The sequence below is a fragment of the Halichoerus grypus genome, chromosome 5 (genome assembly GCF_964656455.1).
Source record: "Halichoerus grypus chromosome 5, mHalGry1.hap1.1, whole genome shotgun sequence".
NCBI classification, from domain to species: Eukaryota; Metazoa; Chordata; class Mammalia; order Carnivora; family Phocidae; genus Halichoerus; species Halichoerus grypus.
In genome coordinates, this window is record NC_135716.1 from 103,469,839 (window position 1) to 103,497,260 (window position 27,422).

Sequence of the window (27,422 nt, forward strand, 5' to 3'; positions counted from 1 at the left end):
ACAGCAACATGTATTTCTTTGAGCTTTAAGGAGCTTTGCATGATTTATTATGCTTACTGAACTTACCTTCCTAATGATGTTGTGCTAAGATGGATGTTAAAAAGAATGAGGACTACCTGAGCATAATGGAAGGGATAGAATGGGAGAAAGCCATAGCTGGAACAATTCTAAGTGTTACAGAAAAGCTGTTCCAGGATACAAAATTTCTTGTAAGTACCCCCATAACATAGACAATTAGTCAGTGAGCTATTTCTAGTAATTCACAATTAGAAGATGGACCCTGATTATATTTCCTAAATAATGCATTGTTCACATTATAAAATGCTACCAGAAAGTGAAATAATACATTAACCCTTAATTGCGATCATAAAAAGTTTTTATAATTATGATAAAGATCAATTTGTTTTATAGAAAAGCACAGGGGCACCTGGGTGGCTCAGTCGGTTAAGCATCTGCCTTCGGCTCAGGTGGTGATCCCGGGATCCTGGGATCCAGTACTGCATCAGGCTCCCTGCAAGGATCCTGCTTCTCCCTCTGCCTCTGCTTCTCATGAATAAATAAATAAAATCTTTAAGGAAAAAAAAAAAAAGAAAAGCACATAACCATTTAAAGAGAGGTTCTTGTATTGAGATAAATGGATTTACTACTAATGATCATGTAGCCACTTACATTCTCACAAAGTACCTAATTTTAACCCAAAATCAATAAGAATTTTCATATACAAATATTGAATCAATATGCTGTAAACCTGAAACTAATATAATGTTGTATCCTGATTATAAATTAATAAAATTTTTCTTTTAATTTTCAAAAAAAGGAATTTTGAATTTGTTTTAATAATCTCCTTTAGATATCATATTAAAAAGAACATAGCGGCTTGATCTGTTTCAATGACTCTCAGGAACAATTGGCTGGTTTTCACAGGAGTTGAAAGAGAAGATGGATGAACTCCTGCCCTTGATCCCCGTGCTGGAACAGTACAAAACAGATGCCAAGTTAATCACCCAGTTCAAGGAGGAAATCCGCAATCTGTCTGCCGTCCTCACTGGGATTCAAGAGGAAATCGGTGCCTATGACTATGAGGAACTGCATCAAAGGGTGCTGAGCCTGGAAACCAGGCTTCGTGACTGCATGAAAAAGCTGAGTAAGTAGAACAATTTCATTTGTTTAAGTTGTGCTTTTAAGTGGTTTCAATGAAAACTGCATTCTTACATTTTGCAGATAGTCACGAATACCTAATTACAGAGAAACCAAAGCCTGCTTTCTAAGTATTCCTTAACGCCTTAAGCACACCTGTGTAATCAGTGTTATTTGATTAACAGTTGCCTAATTTTCAGAACACCCTGTTACCATTTGGTGGCTTGAAATAATACAGACAATTCTATTGGCTACACTAATGGCAATAAGTTACTCCAGACAGATAATATGTGATGGTCAGTCATTACTTGGCTAAAAGGGAGGAGAGGCATTTTTAGTAGTGGAGAAAGTCAGAGGCTAGGAAAAAGGTAGTTACCTTGGGACCAAATATGAAGTGATTTATGCAGTGATTAAATCAAATAAAAACAATTCCTCTACTACAGAGAATTGCCATCAGCTAGCTATTCTGATCCACTCAAGAAATAAAAAGGAGGCACCTACTCAAATATATATTCACTACTCTGCAAGGGGTCAAGCATATGACATGGGATATGGACTCTAGATCTTGACTCCTAAAATGTGTGGTTCAACCTGGTCTAAGTTTCCAAACTCTTCCACTTCACCCATGAGCTAATTATTCAACTGAAATCATCCTGGCATTAGTCTGTAATTTAATGCAAAATAAATATGTGGTCACAAATTGAATTAAAGAGGGGTTGTTAGTCCATTTAGGAACAGTATTTTGGTTGTTGACATGAAGTGACATGCCAGGGAGGTCAAGTCAATAACCACAGAAAAGTGTTCCCTCAACGGAAAGAAAAACTTTTCTGAAATTGAAAATAAACTAAAAAGAGAAATAAAGAATTTGGAAAAGATAATTTCTAGTACAGACAACTTCAGAGAATAAATGTAAACACTTAAAATTTGAATGGCTGATGAATACCTTAAAGACTATTTTACAAATGCAATCCAAATGAAAAAAGAGAGTGAATATACAAAACGTTGCATTTAGTACAGTTCAAAACAATGTGGGGAATCACATTAGAGGCCCCACTGCAGTCAACCCAGGATTTCCTAGAGATTCTGACAAAATGACTCAGAAGGCAATTAACACAAACCCTAAAGCTAAATGCTTGTACAGGCACCCCCAGTTCCTTATTCCTCATCAGTCAAGGCCCACACTTTTTCACCTATAACTCTTCTCCTAACAGTCATGACTCCAGTAGATTCTGTGACTCCTATTCTTGCACTTTTCATCCATTGTCCACATTATGGCCAAAAGGATTTATTTGAACCATAAATCTGAAATTAGTTTGCACTGCTGAAAATCCTAGGATATAGTCCACAGCTTATGAGGCCCTCCATATGTAGCCCACCTTACTTCTCCCATCTTAGGTCCTGCCACTCTTCCCCTCACATGCTACATCCCAGTCATGTGTGTTCCACACTTTATCACAGGGCAGTGTGAGATGCCTGTCCCCTAACAGTGCTCTTTCCTGTTTATCCCTTCTGTGTCAACACATGTTTACTTGCCACATGAGACAAACTCCCATTCATTCTTCAGGTCTCAGTTTAAATGTCATGTCTTGCCAGAATCCTTCCTTGCTCTCCCTGTGTATACTATGTGTCCCAGCTAGGTGCTCCCAAACACTGATATTTCACCAATGACTGGACTTTTCATGCTTCATTATCATTGCATGTGTAATTGGATAGCTATCTTCTAGATTTTGTTCCAATGTCTATGATCCTCCCTTTAAACCTTGTATTCCCCCAATGCCTGGAAAACTGCCTGACAAAGAAAAGTTAATAAATATTTGCCAAATAAGTTAATTCTATAAGGAGCCATATAGTAACAATTTCTAACTTTCAACACAGTAAAAGCTATTTCAAGTCTTACTTAAAAAAAAAAACCTATTTGAGTCAGGTGGCACAGGATTGACTAAGACTAAGCAAAGGAGGAATTATTTATCTGATATAGCACTTAGATAACCTCCTTATATGCTGTTCTTTTATAATTAATGTTATGAAGTTTATTGTTAATATCCAATAGGTAAATATTACTGACATATTTGAATTCTGTTATATTTTATTTTTAAATAAAAAAAATACCTTTAGTTTGATGCACATATTACATAGCTTGCCAGATGATGTCTCCACCAAACCAGATGAGGAGAAAATCTCAGTCCAAGAACTGAGTGCCTTCACTATCTAAATTACTTTGGGGGTTACAAAGAAATATCCAGATGCATTTTTATTAGCTCATAAAATATTTGATTACAGATTTTCTGTAAATGACAGTGCATAGGATTGGTCTGTGTAGGACTTTGACTTATTTTGGAAGAGGTCTCTTTGTTACAGATGAATCACTCCAGATTCTGAGAATCAATTCATTTGGTCATTCCTACCAGCTCACAATAAACTCAAGCCACAGGCTTTGTACACTAAGACCAGATATCTGCTAAGTACACCTGCACTCTACTAAAGGAAGGATAGGCAATAGAATAGTTCTAGCTAGTAAACACCTTGGACCTTAAAGTGTGCCAGTCAGGTTTTTGAGGGACTGTCATGGGAAATTCTTTGAATTTGCTTAACTTTAGAAATGAATTTCACTTCTAACATATATTCTCTCAGAGTTGACTCAGCAAGAAATAATGTTGCAGTTAGGAAATGAAATCGACACTCCTTTCAGCTCTTTCACAATCCCATTTTGTTTTGTTTTGTTTTTTTCAGTTCACATATAACTCTCCCACACACAGCCTCCTTCAATATTGAAAATGATATCTGGGACAAAGGGGATAAATTTAAGTGGACGTAAATTCATCCTACTCCTTTTTACTGAACCATGGATAATGTTTCCATGATGTCCTCAGGCCTTAGGACTGTGATCCACAATATATATATATTTTAACATCAAAGCCTCTTTTTATTAATTTGTCCTCACGGACAACAAAGTTTGAAAGAATGTAACTGTCAAATTAACTGCATTAACTAGTTAATGTTTAATTTTATCTTAACTAATCAAAAACAAAACCTAGCTACCAATGCAAATATCTAACAGCAATAAAATAGTATTCAACTTTCTTATTTAATGAGATGTCTGCTATTTGAGTTAATTGATATGACCTTCCTTACACAAGAGATTAGAACTAATTCTCACATGTTATAAACTCTTTCCTAGGTTATTAGTAGTCCTGAGATCCCTATTTACTTAGCAGAGAGGCGGTGCCGCAATGACTCTAACTCATTTATGCTTTTTGTCCCAAGAACTGGGTACTTTTCTCCATCAGAACAGATCTACAGAACAATCAGAACTACTTACTGAGAGTCTCCTAAGCAGAAAAAATATTTATCAAATGGATCACAACCATTAATTACAATGTAAAGAACATATCCAGGTAGAGACAGACAACCTTAATGCTGTGAGTATGAAGTTACATGGTCCCTGAAAAAATAAATAACAGAATCTTCATATTGTCCTTTTAAAAATTACTCCAGTTTGAAAGGAAGTATCTGAAACATATATTTGCAGAAGAAAACACAAACACATAATTGAGAGTGGTGCCTTAAGTTAATAGTCTAATACCACTTTGTATTTCTATTTCCTGGGACTTTAAATAAAGATTGGATGAAATTATCTCTGAGAACTCTTTTAACTCCATGCCTTCTATCAACTGCCCAATTATCAAAATATCAGAACACATGGACTCAGAAAACAGATGTTATCAACATCAGGATCATTAACAGGAGATGTACAGGAAAAAAACATGAGAGGTTCAATGTTCCAAAGCATCTAAAATCCAGTTGCTCTGCTGTCTGGATCTATAGTGGGACATTGGATAATCATGGTATCCTCCGTATAGTAACAGGAACAAGAAGGTTCATCCATCAATGGCATCTTCACTCTTTACAAAAGCTTCTCAATGCACACAACCAATTAGCAGAAGGCAGAAATGGATTGGGGCAAGAGAATAAAATTGCAACAATGATGAATGCATTCCCACTCACCTTTTCAGTGAATTTGCTTTTAGGGAAAATGTCACACTATACATCACATAAATTTTAAGATACTAAAAAACAAACTAACCTCATTGCCTGCAAGGTCTAAGTTACTCCCAAATAGTAAACAAGGCGCTAAAGGAATCACAAGTCATTGAGAGCACTAGGGCACCATTCAGCTTATTTCTACTAGAGAATTAAGGTTTTGGAGAAAATAGAAATTAAGGGGGAAAAAAAGCTTCAACAGTAATGCACCCTAGTGGGCCTGAATGAGGTACAGTAATGCTCTTTCCTAACTGCTTAATTTTCTCCTATGAGAGACAGAATAAAGTCCCGTGTGCTTAATTAAATATCCCATTCCTAGACATGCAAAATATAATTATATGCATGTGAGAATTTGCTGAAAAAAGCACAGTTAAAGCTCTCACACACCCTGAGAGCATCAATAGATGTTTAATGTAGATAATAATCAGTCTTTCCAGTCCTGTGCACACACACACCCCCACTCCCTCAAGTTAATTCTACTTCAGGGCAATGGTGTGGTGCCATCTAGTGAACCACAGGATGCATCTTTCTATTAACAGTTTTGAGGCTTCATGTTCAATAGAGAGAAGTAGCAGGAGCACTCAAAACTTTAGGTCAGGGCGCCTGGGTGGCTCAGTCGGTTAAGCATCTGCCTTTGACTCAGGTCATAATCCCAGGGCCCTGGGATGGAGTCCTGTATATATCTATATATCGTATATCTATCAGGCTCCCTGCTCAGCGGGGAGCCCCCTTCTCCCTCTGCCTCTGCTTCTCCCCCTGCTTCTGCGCTTTCTCTCTCTGTCAAATATATAAATAAAATCTTAAAAAAAAAAAAAAAACTTTAGGTCACAGGTATGAAATTTGGGTTACTGGCATGTTTATGCCAAATTAGATTTTAAAAGGGAAAGCAAATTGTCTATGTGGTAATAGTCTTATTTGCTCATTCCACAAATATTTATTGGCTCTCCAGAATGTACTGGCACTCTGGTAAGTACTGGGTGATACAAAGATGAGTAGCACCCTGTCTCCCTCTACTGTTAAGAAGTTGCAATACGCACAAAAGGAGACCACTACATCAGTACTGACAGCCTACTGTTTGACAAGCACTTGGCCAGCTATTGTACCTGTGTCAGTTCTAGCCACTGCAAGAACTCTGGGTTAGGCACTCTTATGGGCAATTTATGCTCAGACAGTTTAAATTAATGTACCAAAGGTACATGATGGAGGCAGCATCTTTAAACCCAAGTTCCTTCTGAATTTAAAGGCAGATTTCATCCCCAGATTTCTTTCTTTGTTGCTGTAGAAAGAAAGGAGCTAGAGAGACATTTTTATCCTTTCCTAAGCCTCATTCACATGCACTCACATCATTCCTCTCTCCAACCAATCTCTTAAAACCACCTCTCTCCTGCTTCCTCATTTCCACCACCCTAACCCAGACCGTCATTCATCATCCCTCATTTGGGTTACTGCAGGAGGCCTCCTACCCACTCCCCTTTACCGGAAGTCATTCCCTCTCCACCACATGAGGTGTTTAGAGTAGTCTTTTCCAAATGCAAATCTAATCATATTACACCTACGTTTAAATGATTTTCTTTTAAAATTAAATCCAAATAGCTTTTCATGGTCTGTCTTGATGACATGGATTCTGCCTAATTCTCCAGCCCTTTTTTCACAAGTTCTCATCATGTACTCACTATAAGCTTTAGCCATTCTAATCTTTCAGTTCCTCAGTCATGCATGCTTTCTTGGCTGGACACGGACCTTCTTCTACCCTGTCATAGAAGATCCTTCCACCTGACCTATCCAAATTCTAATGATTTTGCATTTTACACCCCGGACACCAAGTTTCCTATGGAGCCTTCTCTGATTGCTCCTGTATGTGGTTGGCTACCCCGCACAGTCTCCCAGAGTCCCCCATCCCACTCCCCGTGAAACTTGGCACACCTTTTTTTATATTTTTTTAATCTTTACCCCCTTAAAGACAAGTTTCCCCTCCTCTGAGAGATCAGGGGCCATCTATGTCTTATTCCAGTTGAATTCTTTTAGACCATCATAAAACACCTGAAACATAGAAGGTAAAAATTAGTGTCAACAGAGGATTTGAGAGCAAATATTTTTTTTAAAAGATTTATTTTATTTATTTGAAAGAGGGGTGGGGAGGGGCAGAGGGAAAGGGAAAGAGAGTCTTAAGCAGACTCTGCACTGAGCAAGGAGCCTGACGCGGGGCTCGATCTCATGACCCTGAGATCATACCTGAGCCAAAACCAAGAGTTGGTCGCTTAACTGACTGCACCACCCAAGTGCCCCGAGAGCAAATATCTTTAAAATAAAAAGCTTTATGTTGCATTCTAGAAATAAATCAGTATATGTCAAATATAAAACATCTGTATCTTTTACAAAGCCAAAATTCTTTTGGGAAAAAAAAGACAACAAAAGCGCAGCCTTCTTTAACCTTTGTTTCTGTTGCCATCTGTCCTTTCTTCAATGGCAATGCAACATTTCATTACAAAACACATGATATTTGGTTCTACCTAGCACTTAAAACAAGAGACGCTGAAAATCTCAGTGAAAGCGGGAATTAATAGAAAAGTCAAACTGTGTGCCTGGAGTGAAGTGGAGTGAGATTTAACTTGGAAATTTAATAGGGGAAATTTACAAGAATAATCCCAAAAATTAAATTGAGAAGATCTTCAAATGAGTTATTTAGCAAGGACAGTCCTACTTTCCCTAAAATTCTAGATTGTAATACAGAATGCAATTGCTCCAGTATCCAAGTACTTGGTGATGACTCATTCTTCCAGAATCCTGGAACCTTCATTATTTTAGCACACTTTTGGGTAATTGGGATATCTTACCATAAATTGATTTATTATTTATCTTTCTTTTTATGTCCTACATTTTCCTAGATTACAACTAAATGGTAAGACTTCCAAGGATATAAAAATTGTGCTTTCAGAAGCAAGCATGAATTGCCAAATTATTTGGGATTTCATAATACAATTTTGCTCCTTTCAATCTGGATGTTAACTAGGCTTCTTCTGAAACATATGCTCATAATATAAGCTCTATCCCAGAAAAAGTTGAGATAATTTTAAGAATAGTTGCATAAATCAAGAGAAAGAAAATGGTCACTTTCCTCAACTACCTATTCATTGTATTTTTGAATATACAGAACTCTACACATGCAATACATTATAAAATGCTAATTACAATAAATTAATAAATTTAAAACTTAATTTTGGAAAGACACAGGTATTTAGAAACATATTATTCTTGGCCTTATTTACCAGACACCCACTAAAAACTCATTCTAGTGCCCTATCCAATAATCAATTAGGTCCATCATTTTCACCACCTCTGTCTCAGTAGTGGAAGTGCCAAGATTAAATATACAAATAAAATTTTAAGTAATATACATAGATTTTACTATACTTCACTAGAATTCACTATGTATGGCAGAGACAAACTTATTTTCAGTAGCTTTAATAGACTTTAAAGATCAAATCATATCTACTTCTTGCTACATGAGTTCTCCAATGGCCTTAAGTAAAAAGAAATAACATTCTGTCATAAAGATATTCACAACTCCATTTAATTTACTTATATGGGCATGGCTTTAGGATTTAAATCCAGAAGCTGTTAGTCCAGGATATTACAAGATACAATTATATATTGAAGAAATAAACAAAAGACAGATGGTTTTTTTTGCTTCATTGATCCAAACAACAGATCTGCTGAATCCCAAATGATATATTTTCCTGAGCTACTGATTGATAAATATGGATTGCAACTAATCATAAGAAGTTTAATGTCTAAAAGTCATCAGAAAATAAAATAGTCAGTTTCCTAAACTATCTATTCAGTATATTTTCTGGATATATACAATCATACACATGCAATATATTATAAAATGCTAATATTTTCATGTGTCTCACTGTAGACAGAGGCGCATAGCAGAAGAAAATCACTGAAGCAAGACTCTTAACTTCCTTCTTTGCCATCCTCTTTTGCAAGAACATTTGTCTTCCAGGCATTTGGGGAAATTATCCTTTCCGTCTGGCTTTGTCCTCACAGAAAGTGAGAGTGAAGTAAGAAAGATAATGATTTATTTGAACAAAAACTAGCTTTGGGGAGCCAAGAAACAGAAATGACTTCTATTGTTTATTTTACTTTATTTCTACAATTTCTGCATTCCTTCAGAATCTGAAAATACCTGTGTTTACTTAACACTAATATCCATAAAATTATAACTAAAAAAGCAGCCAGTTGTTTATATTCCTGCATCTTTATTTTACCAATTTCATTTACCAAGATGAATTTTAGCTCAGAATCAAATAAGTATTTAGAAGATAAACTTCAACTGGGAAGAAAGCAACATTGACAGCCCTGTTTTTTTGCTTCCCAAGAATATGAGCAGATGATGATGATGGTGACCATGATCACCCTGTGTTTTACCACAACCACAAATACCACCTTCTTCCCAGCAACATATAAAAGTTTGTTGATCCCCTATCCACTCAATGTTTCCTTAATTAGAATAAGAAAATGACAAGCTTCAGAACTTCCATCTTTGAGATGAGGAAACTCCATCCCAGAGAGTAAGTGCATTATCCAATTTTACACGATAATTTAATGCTGCAGCTTAGATTAGGAACCAGATCTCCTAACACCCACCTCAGCATTCTAACCTGGATGGAATATACCATACAAACATTTCCTTGGAAAATTTCTGGGAATTTGTGGGAATAAAAATAAAGTATATTCCCCCATTCCCCCAAAAAAGTATAAACAGATACCTAGAGACATAGTTACTCATGGTTCCTAAATAGATTCCCATCTACTGCTGGAGTTCATTTATTTAATTATTCTCTTTTCCATCTCCCCTCTCTACTAGGTTATCCCTAAAGGCAAACAAACTTTTCTTAATAACATCAGCACAATAATAAAAAGTTCCCATGACCCTTGCTTTTTCTCCTTTGAAAGAATCTTCTATAGCTGCTGCTTTAATTTACAGTCTTCAAAACCAACTGTGATCCAGCTTCTGTTCTTAACACTGTCTTCATTTGATTCTTGTGATCACCAGTGACTCTTGCTGCTCACTTCCATGATCATTTCTGGGAGCTTATTAGATATCTCAGTGGTATTCCCCACAAGCCAGTACTTCATCTTTCTTAAAAGGCTGTGTTTTTGTTTTTGTTTTTTTTCTTAACACTACACTATTTTTAGGTCCCATTTGTAGCTTCTTTTGAGCTCTTTTGCTGGGTCACAACGCCCCACAGCTCTGTTCTAAATGATTTTCTCTTTTCTGTATATGTCCTCTCTCTAAGGCAATTTTAGCCTCTGGCTTTCCCTAGACTGTTAAAACTGTGTCTCAAAAGGGTGTCAATGCTCCCTAGATTTTTATACTATCTTCTTTACACCTCCACTGGCATGCATACCAGTCATGAACAACTTAAAATAATCTGTACTGAATTCTTGATCTTTTCTCCCAAACCCATTCCTTCTTCAGTCACTTCCTGTGAGTAAATGGCAATACAATCGTCCCAGCTGAACAAGCCAAAATTTGTATTATCATGGACTATTTTTTTTAATTTAAGGTTTTCTTCAATTCCTCTTTTTCCTTTCCATCCTAACATCTATTCTGAAGCCAGTCCTATCAACTTTATCCCAAAAAACATAACCCAAACCATCTACTATTTTCCATCCCCATCACCACTTCCATCATCTCTCACCTGGACCAATGTGATAATCTCTTAACTGGTCTTTCTGCCTTTACTGTATACCCTCTGTAATTAATTTCCATATGCTACCTAAAGTGACCTTTTTAAAATGTAGTGCTCACATTCTGTCACTCCCCCATCTTCTTAAAATTCTCTGATAGCTTTCCATCATACCTAGAATAAAATCCAAGTACTCTGACTTTACATAGCTTCCTCTTCTGGACCACCTCTCTAACCTCCTCTACTTTTCCAAGTGTGCTCTAGACACACTGGCCTTCTTTTTTTTCTCTAAATTTCTGTGTCTCTTAACTCACCAAGCATATCCAGATATAGGACCTTTGTAAGAACAGTGAGACTAGCTAATATTTATTAAGTTATATATATTTCTTAATCTTCCCAATAACCCTGTGAAATAGATATTATTACTGTTGTTATCCATGACACACTGGAAGGTTAAAAACTGTTCAAGATCCCCAGAGAGTAAATAATAGAATCAGTATCCATATCCAGACATAAGGAACCTCCCCCCCCCAATTTAAGATGCTGCCATCTAGCTGATCCACTGCCTGAATGTCCGTCCCTTCAACTTATGGTTCCATGGCTAACTTCTTGTCAATTAGATCTCAGATTAAATATTACCCTTTCTGAGAGGTCCTCCCTACTCACCCAATCTAAAGCAGACCCCCCAAGTCACTATCAAATTATTCTACTTAAATATCTGCATTAAAATTTTTCCTACCTGATATATTTCCTTGTTTGCTTCTTTCTTTTATTCCCTTTCTTCAAAATGGAAGCTTCACCAGAAAAAAGGTGTCATGTTTTGCTTACCATTGTAATTCTAGTATATGGAACAGTGCTTGATGCTCATTAAATCTTAGCTTGATGAATTAATGAGTAATGAAATGAATAAATGAGTCAATGAATAAATGACTCATTTAAGATGTTATTATTTTAAAATTGTTGATACTTTGAGCCATTATAATTTTTCACTTCAGGTGCACTTTGTAGATTAATGCTATAAATTTTGGTTTACTCAGAGAATGTCACTGTGGGGTGGAAAGTTATAGTGGATCAAGATCAAACCCAGGGTGGTGCCAAGAAGACAAAGACTGGCACTGCACATTGTGAGTCACTGGGCAGATGGGAGATAGCTAATGGGTGACAGACATGGAGGAAAATGATGGAGCGGAATCACATAGAAGAATCAAAGAATGCAAAACACAAAGTTCATAAATGTTCACAGGAATCTCTCTGGCCAGAGACTACATATAAAATATCTTTATTTGGAACCAGAGCTCACATAGTTTCACATGCATCTTTTTAAAATTTTTTTAGAGAGAGAGAGCTAGCGAGTATGAGCAGTTTGGTGGGGGGGGGTGGGGAGAGGCAGGGGAGTGAGAGAGAATCTCAAGCAGACTCCATGTCCAGTGCAGAACGTGACACAGGGCTCAATCTGACAACCCTGAAATCATGACCTGAGCCTAAATCAAGAGTTGGACGCTCAACTAACTGAGCCACCCAGGCGCCCCACATGCTTATTTTAAAACTGGTTTACATCTAACTTAAAAATCCATTCACAAAACAAAAACAAAAACAAAAACATTCATTGAAATCTCACAGAGTTAAAGTTTGCAAAATTATATTGACTTGCTAGATTACAGAGATAGGTTTCCTTCACACACTCAGGACTTCACACAACTACCATTAAGACACATATGCAAGACCAAATCAGTGAGACCTAATAAGAAATACAATTGCTAAATATGTCCTTTCTTGGCCCTCATGTTCATTTTTTCTTTTAAGATTTTATTTATTTATTTATTTGAGAGAGAGAGCAGGAGCGGGGAAGGAGGTGAGGGAAAGGCAGAGAGAGAGGGAGAAGCAGACTCCCTGCTGAGCAGGAAGCCTGAAGGAGGGCTTTATACCAGGACCCCAGGATCATGACCTGAGCTGAAGGCAGACGCTTAACTGACTGAGTCACCTAGGCACTCCCTCACATTCATTTTTTATAGAAAATTAAACGAGAAACTAGCTGAACTTGCTTGTTTCTTTCTGTTTGACAATTTAAGTATGTTTTGTAGAAGAATAAAGGTAAATGTGGTTTAAAATGAGATAAATTTCAAGTTACCTAAGTAGGCTGTCTTAATGGAAGAGGTGCTTATATTTTTTTTATTTTTTTTATTATCATGTTATGTTAATCACCATACATTGCATCATTAGTTTTTGATGTAGTGTTCCATGATTCATTGTTGTGTATAACACCCAGTGCTCCATTCAGTACGTGCCCTCTTTAATACACATCACCAGGCTAACCCATCCCCCCACCCCCCTCCCCTCTAGAACCCTCAGTTTGTTTCTCAGAGTCCATAGTCTCTCATGGTACTTATATATTTTAGTACTCAGGGCTGACTTTCTATAATTTTTATTTAATATCAAGAGATATTCAGTGCACTCAATGCTACATCCTTTTTCTCTATATATAGTTTTGGTCTGAAATCACTTCTTCATTTAACTTTCCTTCTCAATTGATTCAAAAAGGAAAAAGAAGAAGAAAATAAGATATGGAAAGGATAAGCGATGGTATTTTGAGAAGCTACAACACATGGACCTATTTTGTCTCTCTGTTCCCCTTATATTCCCAGCACCTAGCACAATATTGGCACATAAGTTCTCAGTAAATGGTTGTTAAATGAATAAATTAAGTATTTTACATTTAAATACTAAGAACTGGTTAGAGGGTATTTCAAAGAAAATGTCCATTGCTACAAGAAGAAAGCAAAGTCATTTTTAGTTTAGGTGTCAGAAGCTTTTAAGTACTGGTGTAAATTCTATCTTAATTCCTGGTCTAGGTGATCTAAGCTCAGCAGTATCCCTTTGCCATATGGATAAAAAGGTGGGTTATATCCAAACACCACAGAAGCCAAGACACCTCAAGTGACTGATGTGCTGTCAGTTTTTGGAAATGTTGATTATATGAGATTCAAGGCACAATTCCTAGTCCTAAATATAGTTCTTGTACAGGTTTTAACTAATCCATCCAACTCAATTCATATTAAAGTTATGTTACATAAACTGAGTCCAGAAACTCATTCACACCCATAAAATGAATCAACACATGAAATATGCACTTATCTGAGGCAAATATGGGCTTTGTGTCTTCTTGCTTTGTCCAAACTGTGCTTTGGTCTTGAGGCAATAGAGGCTACCTATGTTAGAGGATCTGACTTTGCTGATAAAGAAGGTTAAAAATCTCATTTTGAGTTTTAATTGTAGAGTCTGGCCGTCTAAAGTGTTAACTCCATAACTACAAAATCTCCGTTCACTTTCAGTACCAAAACAACTTGAGGTCACTATAATTTCTTCCTGTGTTTCCATTTCGTCATTTCCTCTGAATATAAAGTGTTACGGAAATGAACATTCCATTGTGTTTATGTTTCATATTGAGACGTTATATTGATCTATATCCAGAACTAGTTTTAACTGACTTCTGAGATTCCAGGTATCTTTTTTCCAAAAGCTCATTCATCTTTAAAAGACATGTTCACTCTTTCCTTTTGTGGCCATCATTGAAGTGCCAGTGGCCAAAATGAAATTCAGTCCCTTTGTGATTTCTGACTAGAGCAAGAACCATAAAAGGCATTTTCATGCACCTTCTCACATCTACAGGAAGAGTATGTCTTCTTCTCTTTCCAAAAGCTCAGACAGAAGTACAATGTTTAGTGCAAGCCCATACAAAAAGATGATAAAGCGCAGGTTGGGTGAGGACACTACAAAGGTCAGCAAATTTGCAAAGTAGCCCAGGTTTACAGGACAAAAGATGTCACCGACATTGAATGAGTACAGTGGGAGAAGGCAAATGGCACAACTACCCATGTGGGCATTCACCCTAGCAAGATGGTTATCAGTAAACTAAAACTGGATAAAGACCACCAAAAGATCCTTGAACATAAAGCCAAATCTCACCAAGTAAAAAAAGAAAAGGGCAAATATAAGGAAGAAACAATTGAGAAGATGCAGGAATAAAGTAATGTTATATAAAACTTTCAATAAAAACTGTTAAAAAATAAAAATAAGGTATTTTTCAAGAAATTTTAGGCTAATTTTTCATCCTATGCAAAGTGGGTCATATTTTTCCTAGGTCATAGTCACTATTTTGAAATAAAATGCACAGCATTTCTACTTGAATCACATGCATAATATCTCTTAGTATAGCTCCTACACATGTACTAACAAATGTAATCACCTATTAGCTGTTCTTAACATCTCTATGAAATAACCGATAAATGTAATTCATAGTAAGGATTCTAATTGTTTTAAGGTTGAAATAATTAAAGAGAAAGAGATTGCCATGTCAACTGTAGGACAGAGATGGAAGTTTAAAGAACATAATTTCAATCTAGTCCTTACAGGACTGAAGCCAAATTAAAATTCAGAATACTCCCAGCTTTCATTTCTGGAGACTCTTTCAATCTTTAATTTCCACCTACTTCCTAGACCTGCAAGGAAGCACAGCATTTAAAAACGTGGAAATTATTTTTCAATAGGCAATTCACAAATGTGATTTTTGCTTTTTAAATTTAATGGCTAAGATTAAATTTTTGCAACTATTTTAGCTTTTAAAATTATAATTTAGGGACACCTGGGTGGCTCAGTCGGTTAAGCATCTGCCTTCGGCTCAGGTCATGATCCCAGGGTCCTGGCATTGAGTCCCACATTGGGCTCCTTGCTCAGTGGTGAACCTGCTTCTCCCTCTGCCTGCCGCTCCCCCTGCTTGTGCGCTCTCTCTCTTGCTAAAAAGGAAGTCTCCTTCTCCAGAGGCAACCACATTTAAGTTCAATGTTGGGGCTTCAGGTGGTTAAATCTGTATCTCTAATAATATGCTTATTTTTCCACGTTTTTGGGGGGTATCAATTTTGGACATTGTTTACTGACTTTCTGCTCAGCAAAATGCAGACTTAAGTCACTTAGCCAAAGGCACTTCCTTGTCTCCTCATAATACAGCTCAACCCTTATCAACTTTGTAATTTCACACCTCAGATTTAAGTCTTTATTATTTTTTTCATCAACTACAGGAAACTCTCTTAACACCCTATTTTTAAATATGATGTCAGTTACACCTCCATCTTTCTTTCTTCTCTTCTCCTAATTTTTAATTCTTTCATAGTGTGGATTTTACCTATTCTTCTATGTTATCATGGTTGGAAACATTTTGTTGTTTCCATAATCACAGAGTAGATTAAATACCTGTTAAGTATTCTCTAATTAGTTTACGGGCTGCTTCTCCAAGTTAAACATAAATGTTTCATGATTGTGACAATGCTCATGTTGTTCTTCAGCAGCTAAGTGCTGGACTCTGAGTATTCCTTTTCTCTGAGTCCAACTTCATATCATCTGTGACATTCAAAAGGGAAAATTTCTAGAGTTAAGTTGAAATGAATTTTCCTCTTATGTTTGTACTTCAATAATTGACTTTGCCATACCCAGTTTTTCTTAGAGGATCTCATATAGTATTTCCATAGATCAATTCCTCTTATTTCTGAGACCTCCCTCCTGCACATGTCTGTCCATTCTGGACTAACTGCTCTCAAGGTCTACTGTGCAGTTGTCATTCTGGGACAAGAAGTTACTGTTTTCCTGATTTCATGTCTTCCCCTGTCTTGGTTTACTGTTTATTTTGCTACAATATATGCTCAGGTAACTTCTTAAGAAAAAGTACATTGTAGGTAAACTTTGGAAAGTTTACATGTGAGACAATATTCCTAGTATAGCTTCCTCTGATTTTCCCCCCTAAATATAAAGGCACTGATTATTGTCTTCCAGAATCCAGTATTGATAAGCCCAATGCCAGTCTAATTCTTACCTGTTTGCATGTGGCCAACTCACATTCTTTCTCTGAAAAGTTCCATTTTCTTCCCTTTATTATTAATCTTCTAAAACTTCACAGTAATTTTCTAAGACTAAATCTTTTTTCATTCATTATGGCATGCCCTTTTAGTATGAACACAGGTTTCCCCCATTATATGAGAGTAGAGCATTCTTATGAAAACTTTAAGAAGCCGAAATGGCGCAAATTAAAGAAGCAGTAACCATTACTTTGTATAGAAAATTTCTTGAGCATTTCCAGACCCAAAAAATAACCTCTTTCAGGCTTTTCTGATACCTTAGGACACATCTAGCTAACAGATACACAAAATAAATCCAGATAAAGTACTGGTGCTCATAGTCAGAGTTCAAAGCTACAGCTGCTCGGCGCTGAGATTCTGAGTATAGTTCCAGGAAAGGAGCTTGGTGGCACCACTCTCACTGCTCAGGGTAACACAGACTTTTGAAGGGCAGAGGATACCTGTATTTAGGTTTTGTAACTGGGGAAAGAATCCTGCAGAATTTCTTTGATAATTTATTCTTTTCCTCTCCTTTTGTTGTTGATCCTACATGCATCTATATTTCTTCTATATTCATGTCTATCTTTTTGTTTTAATTTTTGGGATAGCTCCTTATCTTCCAACCTATTTTTAAAAATGTAATCATATTTTTAACTTCTAGTAGCTCTTTTGTGTTTTCCTTTTACAGTGAACGGTCTACAATATACAAAACTCTCTAAAGATCTTAGTATCTTAGTATCTCTTCTGCTCTGTATTCTCTCTCTTCTTATGGGATCTGTTTTCTCTGCACTTTTACTTTAGTCATTCTCATTGTAAGCTTTTTTTTTTTTTAAGATTTTTTAATTTATTTCACAGAGAGATAGCGAGAGCAGGAACACAAGCAGGGGGAGTGGGAGAGGGAGAAGCAGGCTTCCCGCCAAGCAGGGAGCCCGATGTGGGGCTCGATCCCAGGACCCTGGGATCATGACCCGAGCCGAAGGCAGACGCTTAACGAATGAGCCACCCAGGCGCCCCTCATTGTAAGCTTTTTGAAAACACATGCTAATCCTTGGTTATCCATTCATTTTTAAAGATCTGAACAATAAATCTGCTTGGAAACTGTGTATTTAGGTAGGGCTTGCCACTTTTTTCCCTAATGAGTAGGGCAGGAGGCTACCCATGTCAGAATGCAGGAGCCTTTGTTCTGGAGCTCCAATGCCGACATTAGTTGCCCTAATCCTTTTCAAGTATTTAACACAGATTTGTAGATTTTTTTTAAAGCTGCCTCCTGGGGTCCTGGATCTAGGGATGAAGACAGGACTGACTGCTTTTCAGGCATGCTTTCAATGCGCTATATCACTCCCAGAACCCTTACAGTAACTATGTTTGTGAGTCCCTTCTCTTCTTCAAAGCAGCTCCCTCCTTAGCAATTGCCTCTTCTGCTTAGACACACTGATGCATCTTATCTTATCCTACATCTTTAATTACCACTCTACTACCTTCTGCCTTCTAAAAATTGTTTAAACTTTCTTCTCTACTGATGACTCTCATGTCACTCTCTTTGCTTTAGGCTTTTTCACCCATGTTTTACTCCTTTACTATCATTTTAATTAGATCTTAGGAAAAAAGGAGATAAACACATGTATTAGTCCATCATATTAAGCCAGAGTTACTTTTTCATATTTTACCTTATTTTGCTATTTGTATTTTAACAAAAGAATTTATTATTCATGCCTAAGGGGGAAACATGTTTTGTGGTGTTTTTTCAGGGGATGGGATATCTTCCTATTTGTTTCAATTCTCTTGAAATTTTCATGCATTTATAATCTATGAACTTAGAAATATTTATGTAGGACATCATTAAGGATCATATTACTTTCACTTATTGTGCAAAGAATATACTCAATGAGATTCATTCAGAATGTATTTGCTTTTGCCTATTTCAAATTGATAGTACTTACCCCTGTATTGTCCATATGTTTATACCAAGTTGAGTTGACATATTCTAAATAGGTTTAGCCCAGTGTTTTGCTATTCAATTCAGATAATGCCATAAAGTCTTTTTAATTATTTGCGTAGTTTATCAGGTATGAGGAAATTATAAAGTAATTCATTTATATAAAATATATAAAAATGCCATCATATCTGATTTCTTTCACGAAAGGAGAAAAATGTATTCCATTCAGGTTTCATGAAGTGCTAGAGATTACTAAATTTGTAGTTATCACTGAAATAATAGTACAAAATATAACGTTATCATCCATCATCTTCCTAACTGAACAGCTTAGTATTTTACCAGTTACAAATTATTCTTATGAGGAACACATATCAAGAAAAAGGAGTCAAAATAAGCTTCAAACTACAGTTAGTAATGTCCTTGATTTGCTTTGCGGAATCTGTTCTTTATCTTCCAAATACACGGGAACAGGAACTAACTGGAAATTTATAAACTCTAAGGATAGGCAGAAAATGGAAGAAACACTGAACAAACAGAACAAAAAAAAAATTTAAGCAAAGGAAGAAAAAAGAACATAAGGGGGAAAGTAGGGTGCATAAATGGATGGGAAAGGTATTCCTTTGTATAGACTAAAGGTCAACATTTATAGGTACTCATATTGCCTTTCACAATATGTATAAGTCACTTTTAATTTTTGCTGTTTAAAATCTTAGAAAATGCCTGGGTTTCTGTTTGGCCTAGGTTTTGGCATTTATGAAGTCTGAGCTTTTCCTAAAATCTTGCAGCTATGGTGATAAGAATATTACAATTTTTCAAGAAAGTCATTAATTTTTCATCATGTACTGCATTGACTGATACTCTGTATCTTTCACTGCATGTGTCTACAGGGTCTTGAGGGCTTGAGTTTTTTGGAATTTTTTTGTTTGCACCTTCAACGGCTACCATATCAGGCCCTGCACAAGGCATTTACCCTTCAAAACTCTACCTCTTTCAGGTAGACTGTGATTGAATTTTTATTGCTATCTTCTATAAAGATATCTTTCACAGGAGCGGCTCATTCACCAATACTTAAAATCAGCTTATAGAGATCTTTCTGGCTTAGTATAAGTTGTCCAAAGTCTCAAGCCATAGGGGAGGGGGAAAGGTAGGAGAGCTGGTGATCAGGTAAACAGGCCCATGGTCAATTTGTTTAATTTCTCTGACTTCTTTACTTAAATGAAGCAGCTGCTAAATTGGTATAATAATAATGACTTCCCTCACTATTTCTTTCCAGACTGTACAAATCATTTCCTATTTTAAAACTCCCACTCTTTAGATTTAGAGCATTGAAAAAGCAGCTACTCATGGTTCAAATTATAGTTAAATGCACAGCACCCAATATGAATGATCATTCATTCAGAATATGTGATATTAATCTCATGGATTTGCTTTATTTCAGGATCCCTTTCTTTGCTCTTGAGTATGGTAAGAGTATGGTATTAGTTTGACTTTGGTATAAGTCTGTGTGTTGCAATCATTGGTCATGTTCACCCAACATGTTTATGTTTCTCCAATTTCAGCATGTGGCAAATTGATGAAAATCACAGGCCCAATTACAGTCAAGACATCTGGAACCCGATTTGGCGCTTGGATGACAGACCCTTTAGCATCTGAAAAAAATAATAGAGTATGTTGCTTCCACAAACACCTTTGCTTAGAATCATATTTTATTTGCACTTTACGTCTATTGAATTATTTATTTTCTTTAGGAATATTAGTTTCAACTTTAAAAGTATTACGTTGTTTGCAAGTATTCTCAATTTGATAATATTAACATAGCTATAGCAACCTTATTTTATTAAATATTCCATACTATAACTCACCAGTAAAGCAAGTCCTATTTTTATTAGTTTTAGTCTTGTTTTATGCTAATAAAGAGCTAATTACAAGTATACAAAATTCTCTACATACTCCTTCTAAAATCTGCTCCTTAGTGTGAGGAAAAAAAAAAAAAAACCACTAAGTGAAAAACTCAAGAGCAACCAATTCACTAACAAGTTGAAATATCCCTGGAATCTAGAGGTAATTTTAAAGTAAATAGTACTGAAACTTTTGGAGTATATTTTCATAAGTTGGCAATGCCTGTATTATGTAAATCAATATACTGGAAACTTAACATAGAGCTATTTATGATCTATTACAAAACTCAGTTTACATTAAGATTCTCAAGGGTTACATGCAAATGAGACTAGTGGCAAATTAATAAAATGGTTACACTAAAAAGCAGCTGCACCTATAAGCTGATCCAATGAACAAGAGTTACTATAAGTTTCTATGATATCCATAAAGGAGAAATAAATGAATAAAATTAGACGATAATTTTCAGAGCAAAAGAACATATTTGCTGAAGGTGATATTTGTTTGCAGTTATCATTGATTGCACTGATCTATCAGCTGAACAAAGTGATGTGATTTGCATTGATACATGTTTAGTTCACTCAGTGATATGCACTGAATAGTCAAAGAAATAAATAAATCATAAAAAGAACAGAAAGCACATCAACTTCAAGGCAGTAATTGAGTTTTTGCTTTCCACATAGAAAATGCCACTATTTTTGCCTGCAGTGCTATCACATTGCGGGAGGTCAGCAGTAAAATAATGTGGCTTCCAGATCCTGAGAATGGTGATATTAAAATGTGCTGAGTCTGTCTTTACTTTGGAATTCTCAGAAAAGTACAGAATTTAGTCACTCCTATTTTTTTTCCCTTTTCCTCAGGTCTGGTACATGGACAGTTATACTAACAATAAAATTGTTCGTGAGTACAAATCAATCGCAGACTTTGTCAGTGGGGCTGAATCAAGGACATACAACCTCCCTTTCAAATGGGCAGGAACCAACCATGTTGTCTACAACGGTTCACTCTATTTTAACAAATATCAGAGTAACATCATCATCAAATACAGCTTTGATATGGGGAGAGTGCTTGCCCAACGAAGCCTCGAGTATGCTGGTTTTCACAACGTTTACCCCTATACGTGGGGTGGATTCTCTGACATCGACCTAATGGCTGATGAGATTGGGCTGTGGGCTGTGTATGCAACTAACCAAAATGCTGGCAATATTGTCATCAGCCAACTTAACCAAGATACCCTGGAGGTGATGAAGAGCTGGAGCACTGGCTATCCCAAGAGAAGTGCAGGGGAATCTTTCATGATTTGTGGGACACTGTATGTCACCAATTCCCACTTAACGGGAGCCAAGGTGTATTATTCATATTCCACCAAAACCTCCACATATGAGTACACGGACATTCCCTTTCATAACCAATACTTTCACATATCCATGCTTGACTACAACGCAAGAGATAGAGCTCTTTATGCCTGGAACAATGGTCACCAGGTCCTATTCAATGTCACCCTTTTCCACATTATTAAGACAGAGGATGACACATAAGCAAATGTAATTTGTTTTCATTGATCATAACCGCGTCATTTGTGATAAACTCCATAGAACCCCTTCTGTTTTCCCCTTATTATAACTTTTCATCATTTTTCCAAAGCATTTTTTATTATAAAGTTGGTTTGTCAAAAATCAGCCAAGCCTGTCTAAATTAACCTGTTGGAAACACATCTTAACTCCTAAATTTGCAGGGCCTATCATGTCCTTGTCATGAAAAGCACTAAAAAGAGCTTAAGTGGCTAAAGTTATAGTTTTGCAAAAGATTAATGATCTGCCTTATATTAGAGTCAGAGACTAATGATGGCTTAAATGCATGAATGTCTTTTTTTTTAATTCTGTCATTTTTTACTGTCTTTTGCTCTACATCAGGAAGTATTTTGGTAGGAATTAGAAAAAAAAGCACTTTCCTCCCATTTATTTCTAAAAAAAGATTTAAGGATTTTATTTATATGGAAAAAATATATTACTCATTTTGCTGTTATAGAATTCTCTGATGCGGTGCTGTACAGTCATTTTTAAATCTCTTGCTAACATTTTATTGGCAATATGTATTTCTACCATTGTAACCACCATTGTGCAATTGTATCTCTTCACTTCTGTGAAAGTAAGTAATATTTTTTATAAAATACACTGAAGTTTAATCTCAGTAATTATTACGGGACAATTTTCAAGTATGGTCAAGAAGGAAATATCTTCTCGGCTTACCCCTTAAATTTATAAGCTAGAAGGAAAAATCAAACTAAATCCCTTACATAGAATATTTCTTTTACCCCAAGTTTATTGGATCACTGACACTGAATGCTAAAACTGATTCACTACAGATGAGTTACTCTGTTCACGCCACTGAAAGCAACCCGTATTGTTGCTTGCAAAGATGCAACTGAGTCAGAAAATTTTGGATTTGAGTTGACTTAACTCATTTATCATACAACCAACCAAATTTTGCTCTTCATAAATAAATATGTTAGTGTTTTAACTTAAATTTTACACACAACTTGCAATAATGTAATTACTTGTGTCAGGACTCTGAAGGTACATGAAGCACATATAGAAACTCTTAAAAAGAAAATTTCTGTGAGGTCATCTAGATTTACATTATGAGCTCTGGAGAGTTACTGGCAATATTAGTGCAAAAGAAAATGATGGGAAGATTTGGAAGTTGTCTGTGCAGTTTAAATGTGCAAAAGCCAATTCAGAAAACAAGATGGGAAGGCAACCCCTTGTTACCGTGATTCATAATGTGCACAGAAATAATGTAACCAAAAAAGAAAGCTTTAAGAATATTTTATTTTAATAACTCCAAAAACACATAATCAATATTTATCAAACATGTCGTTGAGTTTGGATGTCCTTTCCATATGTTAAGAATACTTACCTAAGGCAGTTTTACAGAAACTAGTGTGGGTTGGCTTTACAGTTTAAAAAGTATATTCTATAACAAATAATGTATAACTTAAATTGTGGTAAATGTTTAGTTTCACACATACATAATAACAATTTCCTTTGTAAAGTAAGGATATAATAATTCAGATAAAGCATTGTGTAAAGAAATGCTAACACTTAAGAGTAATTCATTTCAAATGTCACAAAACATAATTCTCAAATATCTCACTGTCAAAGTCATAGAATTAAATAGCTCAATCTTGAGATTGTTAAACAAGGACTTCTTTTCTTTTTTGCCTACAAGAAGTTAGCATGACTTGGTGACCACTCTGGGTCCTTTTGCAATGTTGTCTTCTCTTCTTAAATGTTTATATAAGTTCTCCTCTGCTTTTGAGAGTTAGAAAACTTAGGGGATTCACTTGTCATTGTACACACACCACAAAAATAATCAGCCAATACTTTGTATATCAAGAGTTTGTATGAAGAAAGAAAGTTAATTTCAAAAATGAATGAATTTTTAAGTAGATGGCCTCTGATGGATATCTGGGTCTTCATTACTTGTTTTTTAAAAGAATTATGTAATATAGTATCACATACATTCAAAACCTGGATGATCACGGCTTTTTTGTGAGATGTGCAGCTTGTAAAGCACTTTATTGTTTTCTTTGTAAGGTATCATCACCATTTCCAATTTCTTTGTACGTGCTGCTAGGGCAAGCACAGATTTTATTATTGTCATAGAAGTGGGGGTAACATGAGTTTAAAAATGTGATTTGCATTAAAGATTTACAGTTTAAAAGCATTTTTCTTAATAAATTATCATCAGTTTTGTGCTTGAAATAATAACTTACTCTAATCACTGGGGTTTTTTTAAATCTCAAATAAATTTTATGAGGGAAATAATTTACTACTTTAAAATCATTTACATAATCTTATCAGTAAAGATATCCAAGCTTGATCCTAAATGAACTGTGCAACTGGTATTTTCTGAATTAACCAGATCATTAACAAACTTCCATGTCATTCAAATAATAACATGATTATGGTCTGATTGTGTTTGTGTGACATTTGTATTTGTGGCACTTGAATCACAATACTTATTATCTACACTTATATCTATTAGTTCACAAAATGATAGTGTTTCAGTACATTACTAATATGTAGGATAAAAGAGAAAATAATGATATGCCTAAATAACATTACAAGTGATTAGATAAGATTTATCATAAATTCAGAATTTCTGGTTTTTATCACCATACTCAGAGTCATTTCATCCTTTGTAATCCATAGTACTCCTTCTAATGAAATCTGGTCTTCAGAAACAATTTATTCCTAATAAGAAAATGGTCTTTCAAATCACTACCAAACTTACAAGTATAAATTTTTCACACAGAAGAATTATTTTTTAAATGTAACTATACAAAATTGTTCTTATGTTCTCCTAAAAATAAAAGTTATTTTCCTCCGAAGGTAAGTTTTACATGTAATAATCCTTTAGCTTTATTCTCCTTAAAGAGTAGGTTAAAAAAGAAGAAGAAGAAGAAAAGAAAACCCTACTGGTCTCCTTAGCACTCAGGATTACCAACTCATTTCTCCAAATGCTAAATTTGAATGCAACTGATAGCAAAATTAAAACCATTCCTTCGAATTAGAGCAAATATGAAAAAATAGACATTGCAGAGTTCTAAAAGCTGAATTCTGTCTTCTTTTGAAGACAGAATTTAAAAATGGCACCTTGCTGACTTGACCAGGAAGGTACCATCATATCCTTTATGAACACCTTGAGACCCTATGGCATTATAAAAGAATGGGCATTCACAGACAAATCTTACTTAGCCTTCTCCGTCATCACACGATAAGTGGATCACAAGAAGAACTACTATAAAGTGGTCTACCTAGCCCTATAGGCAGGGAGCATTAAATTAAAAAAATTTAGCTGTTACAGGATGACACAAAACCTTCATCTCTGACTGCTCATAGCGAGAAACACTGATTTCTAGAAAGTCTCAGAGGAACTAAATATCACTCAGTTCAGTAGGCTATATCCATACTGAAATTGAGATCATGGAATGGTTTCTGGTTCTAAAATTAAGTAAGCTTAGCATAAATAAATCTCTTAGCTAATAATTTTTCATAATCAGTGACTCTTCAGAGAAGGTCTGGGGCTTTGTAAAATATATTGTTTTGAATTTAACTTATACTAGAAAAAATACAATGAAAACAGTTTATGGAAGGAAAACCAACCTCAAAATCTTTTAGCTATTTTTCTATGAAATAATGAATTCAACTGATGACAGTCTCTTTAATAGAAAACTGCTCTACCCTTTAACCAATCAGAAAGAAAGTCTCCCAAACTTACTTTACCAAGCTGATTTATCAGATTCACATCTTAAAATTATGTTAATTTATCCCTTTTGGGTGACCTGTTCCATTACGCTTAGAGCAATTTTAATCCTGTTTGGATTCTGCTTTGCCTCCAAAATGTCAAACTGGTTGGCAGAAAACTTATCCCCTTTGAAGCTCAGTTCATTGATTGCCAAATAAGTTTTACAAGTATAAGTTATTATTAAACATGTCCTGAAAATGATATAAGGACCTAGAACTGTACCTTGCCAAGAGTACTTAGTACCTTTCATAACTATAACTATCTTAAAACATTATTCCTATTTAGAGATGTGGAGCAATGTGGTAAATAAGGAGAACTTCTCAGGAATACCTTAGTGCTACAAGAAATTTGCTGATACCAGACACATCAATGCAGTTCAGTACAAAGTTGCATCCCTACCAAAGGTATAGTCTGCCTCTAAGAGCTCACACCCATATTCTAAAATAAATAAATAAATAAATAAATAAATAAATAAATAAATAACCAACCAAAATATCGCCATAATATATCATTGCCTACCACAATCAGACCTAGAAATATCATATTATCAGCAGACATTTCCAGAAAATAAATATTGTATGACAAAGGCCTTGAAAAGACCTCAAAAAAATGAGCAAAAAGAAGCATCAGCCATTTTAAATTCAAGCATGTTATAGAAATTTATCATACTGAACTTGGTAATACATATCCAGCTAAGCTCTTTGTCTATATTGTAATTCTTAACTTCATGAATTCATATATGTTACCAATATGTAGTTTCTGGGCTTTCCAGCTAGGTAATACTGCATTACTTATTCATTTATTTGAAAAATAATCCCTGAGCAAACTATGTGTCTAGACAATTTCTAGATGCTAAGGATACAGCTGTCAACAGATAAGATTTTCTTCATGTGCTTACATTTTAGTAAGAACAGGCTGCAACGAAAATATTAATGAAAAAAAAAGTTCTAATTGTACTAATTGTTGTGAAGGAAATAAATACCTTAAGTCATAAAAAGTGAGTGGATGTTTGCTAGGGGCAGGATTGGGGTAGAAAGTGATGTATAAGAGAGAACAGTAAAGGGCGATTTCTTTTAGAAGCAGCCTGCCATGGTAAATTCAGTCAAAGAATGGACTGTCACAAGTCCAATCCACATACAAAACTGAACATCTTCCTTTATGTTGCTAGAATCCATGGATCAAATATTTCTTAATATGTCTCTATTGCAGAAGTTATTTTTTTGACTTGGAGTTTGAGGATATACTTCTGGGCATGGCTGAACCCTGAAAATATGTGCTAAATTTAGTGTATATATGTGGTTGTACATTCTTTCATGTAGAAGATTCACAGCTTTCATCACATTCCCAAAGAACCATGACCAAAAGATCATCACTCTGTCAATGCAACCTAATTTAATCACAAATTTACTGAACATCTTTATGATAAGCACTGAATGTCTGTTATCTGTCTTGCAATCCAAGAATTTCAGCTTGCTTCGGAGAGGAAAAAAAATCAACACCCTAATATTATTGGTAATT

General features: G+C 35.5%; 1 protein-coding gene and 1 pseudogene across 3 annotated transcripts in view; both read left to right on the plus strand.

Annotated features, from left to right (window-relative positions):
• OLFM3 (olfactomedin 3) overlaps positions 1-24,566 on the plus strand; it is a 187,888-nt gene extending 163,322 nt beyond the window's left edge. For all 3 annotated transcript variants that reach the window (XM_036103979.2, XM_036103978.2, XM_036103977.2), the window contains exons 4-6: positions 925-1,144; positions 20,255-20,361; positions 21,452-24,566. In XM_036103979.2, the coding sequence (XP_035959872.1) occupies positions 925-1,144; positions 20,255-20,361; positions 21,452-22,129 (1,005 nt within the window). In that variant the 3' untranslated portion in view covers positions 22,130-24,566. The remainder of the gene's footprint in view (positions 1-924; positions 1,145-20,254; positions 20,362-21,451) is intronic.
• On the plus strand, positions 14,464-14,900 carry LOC118543201 (large ribosomal subunit protein uL24 pseudogene; annotated as a pseudogene).
• Positions 24,567-27,422: the final 2,856 nt, after the last annotated feature.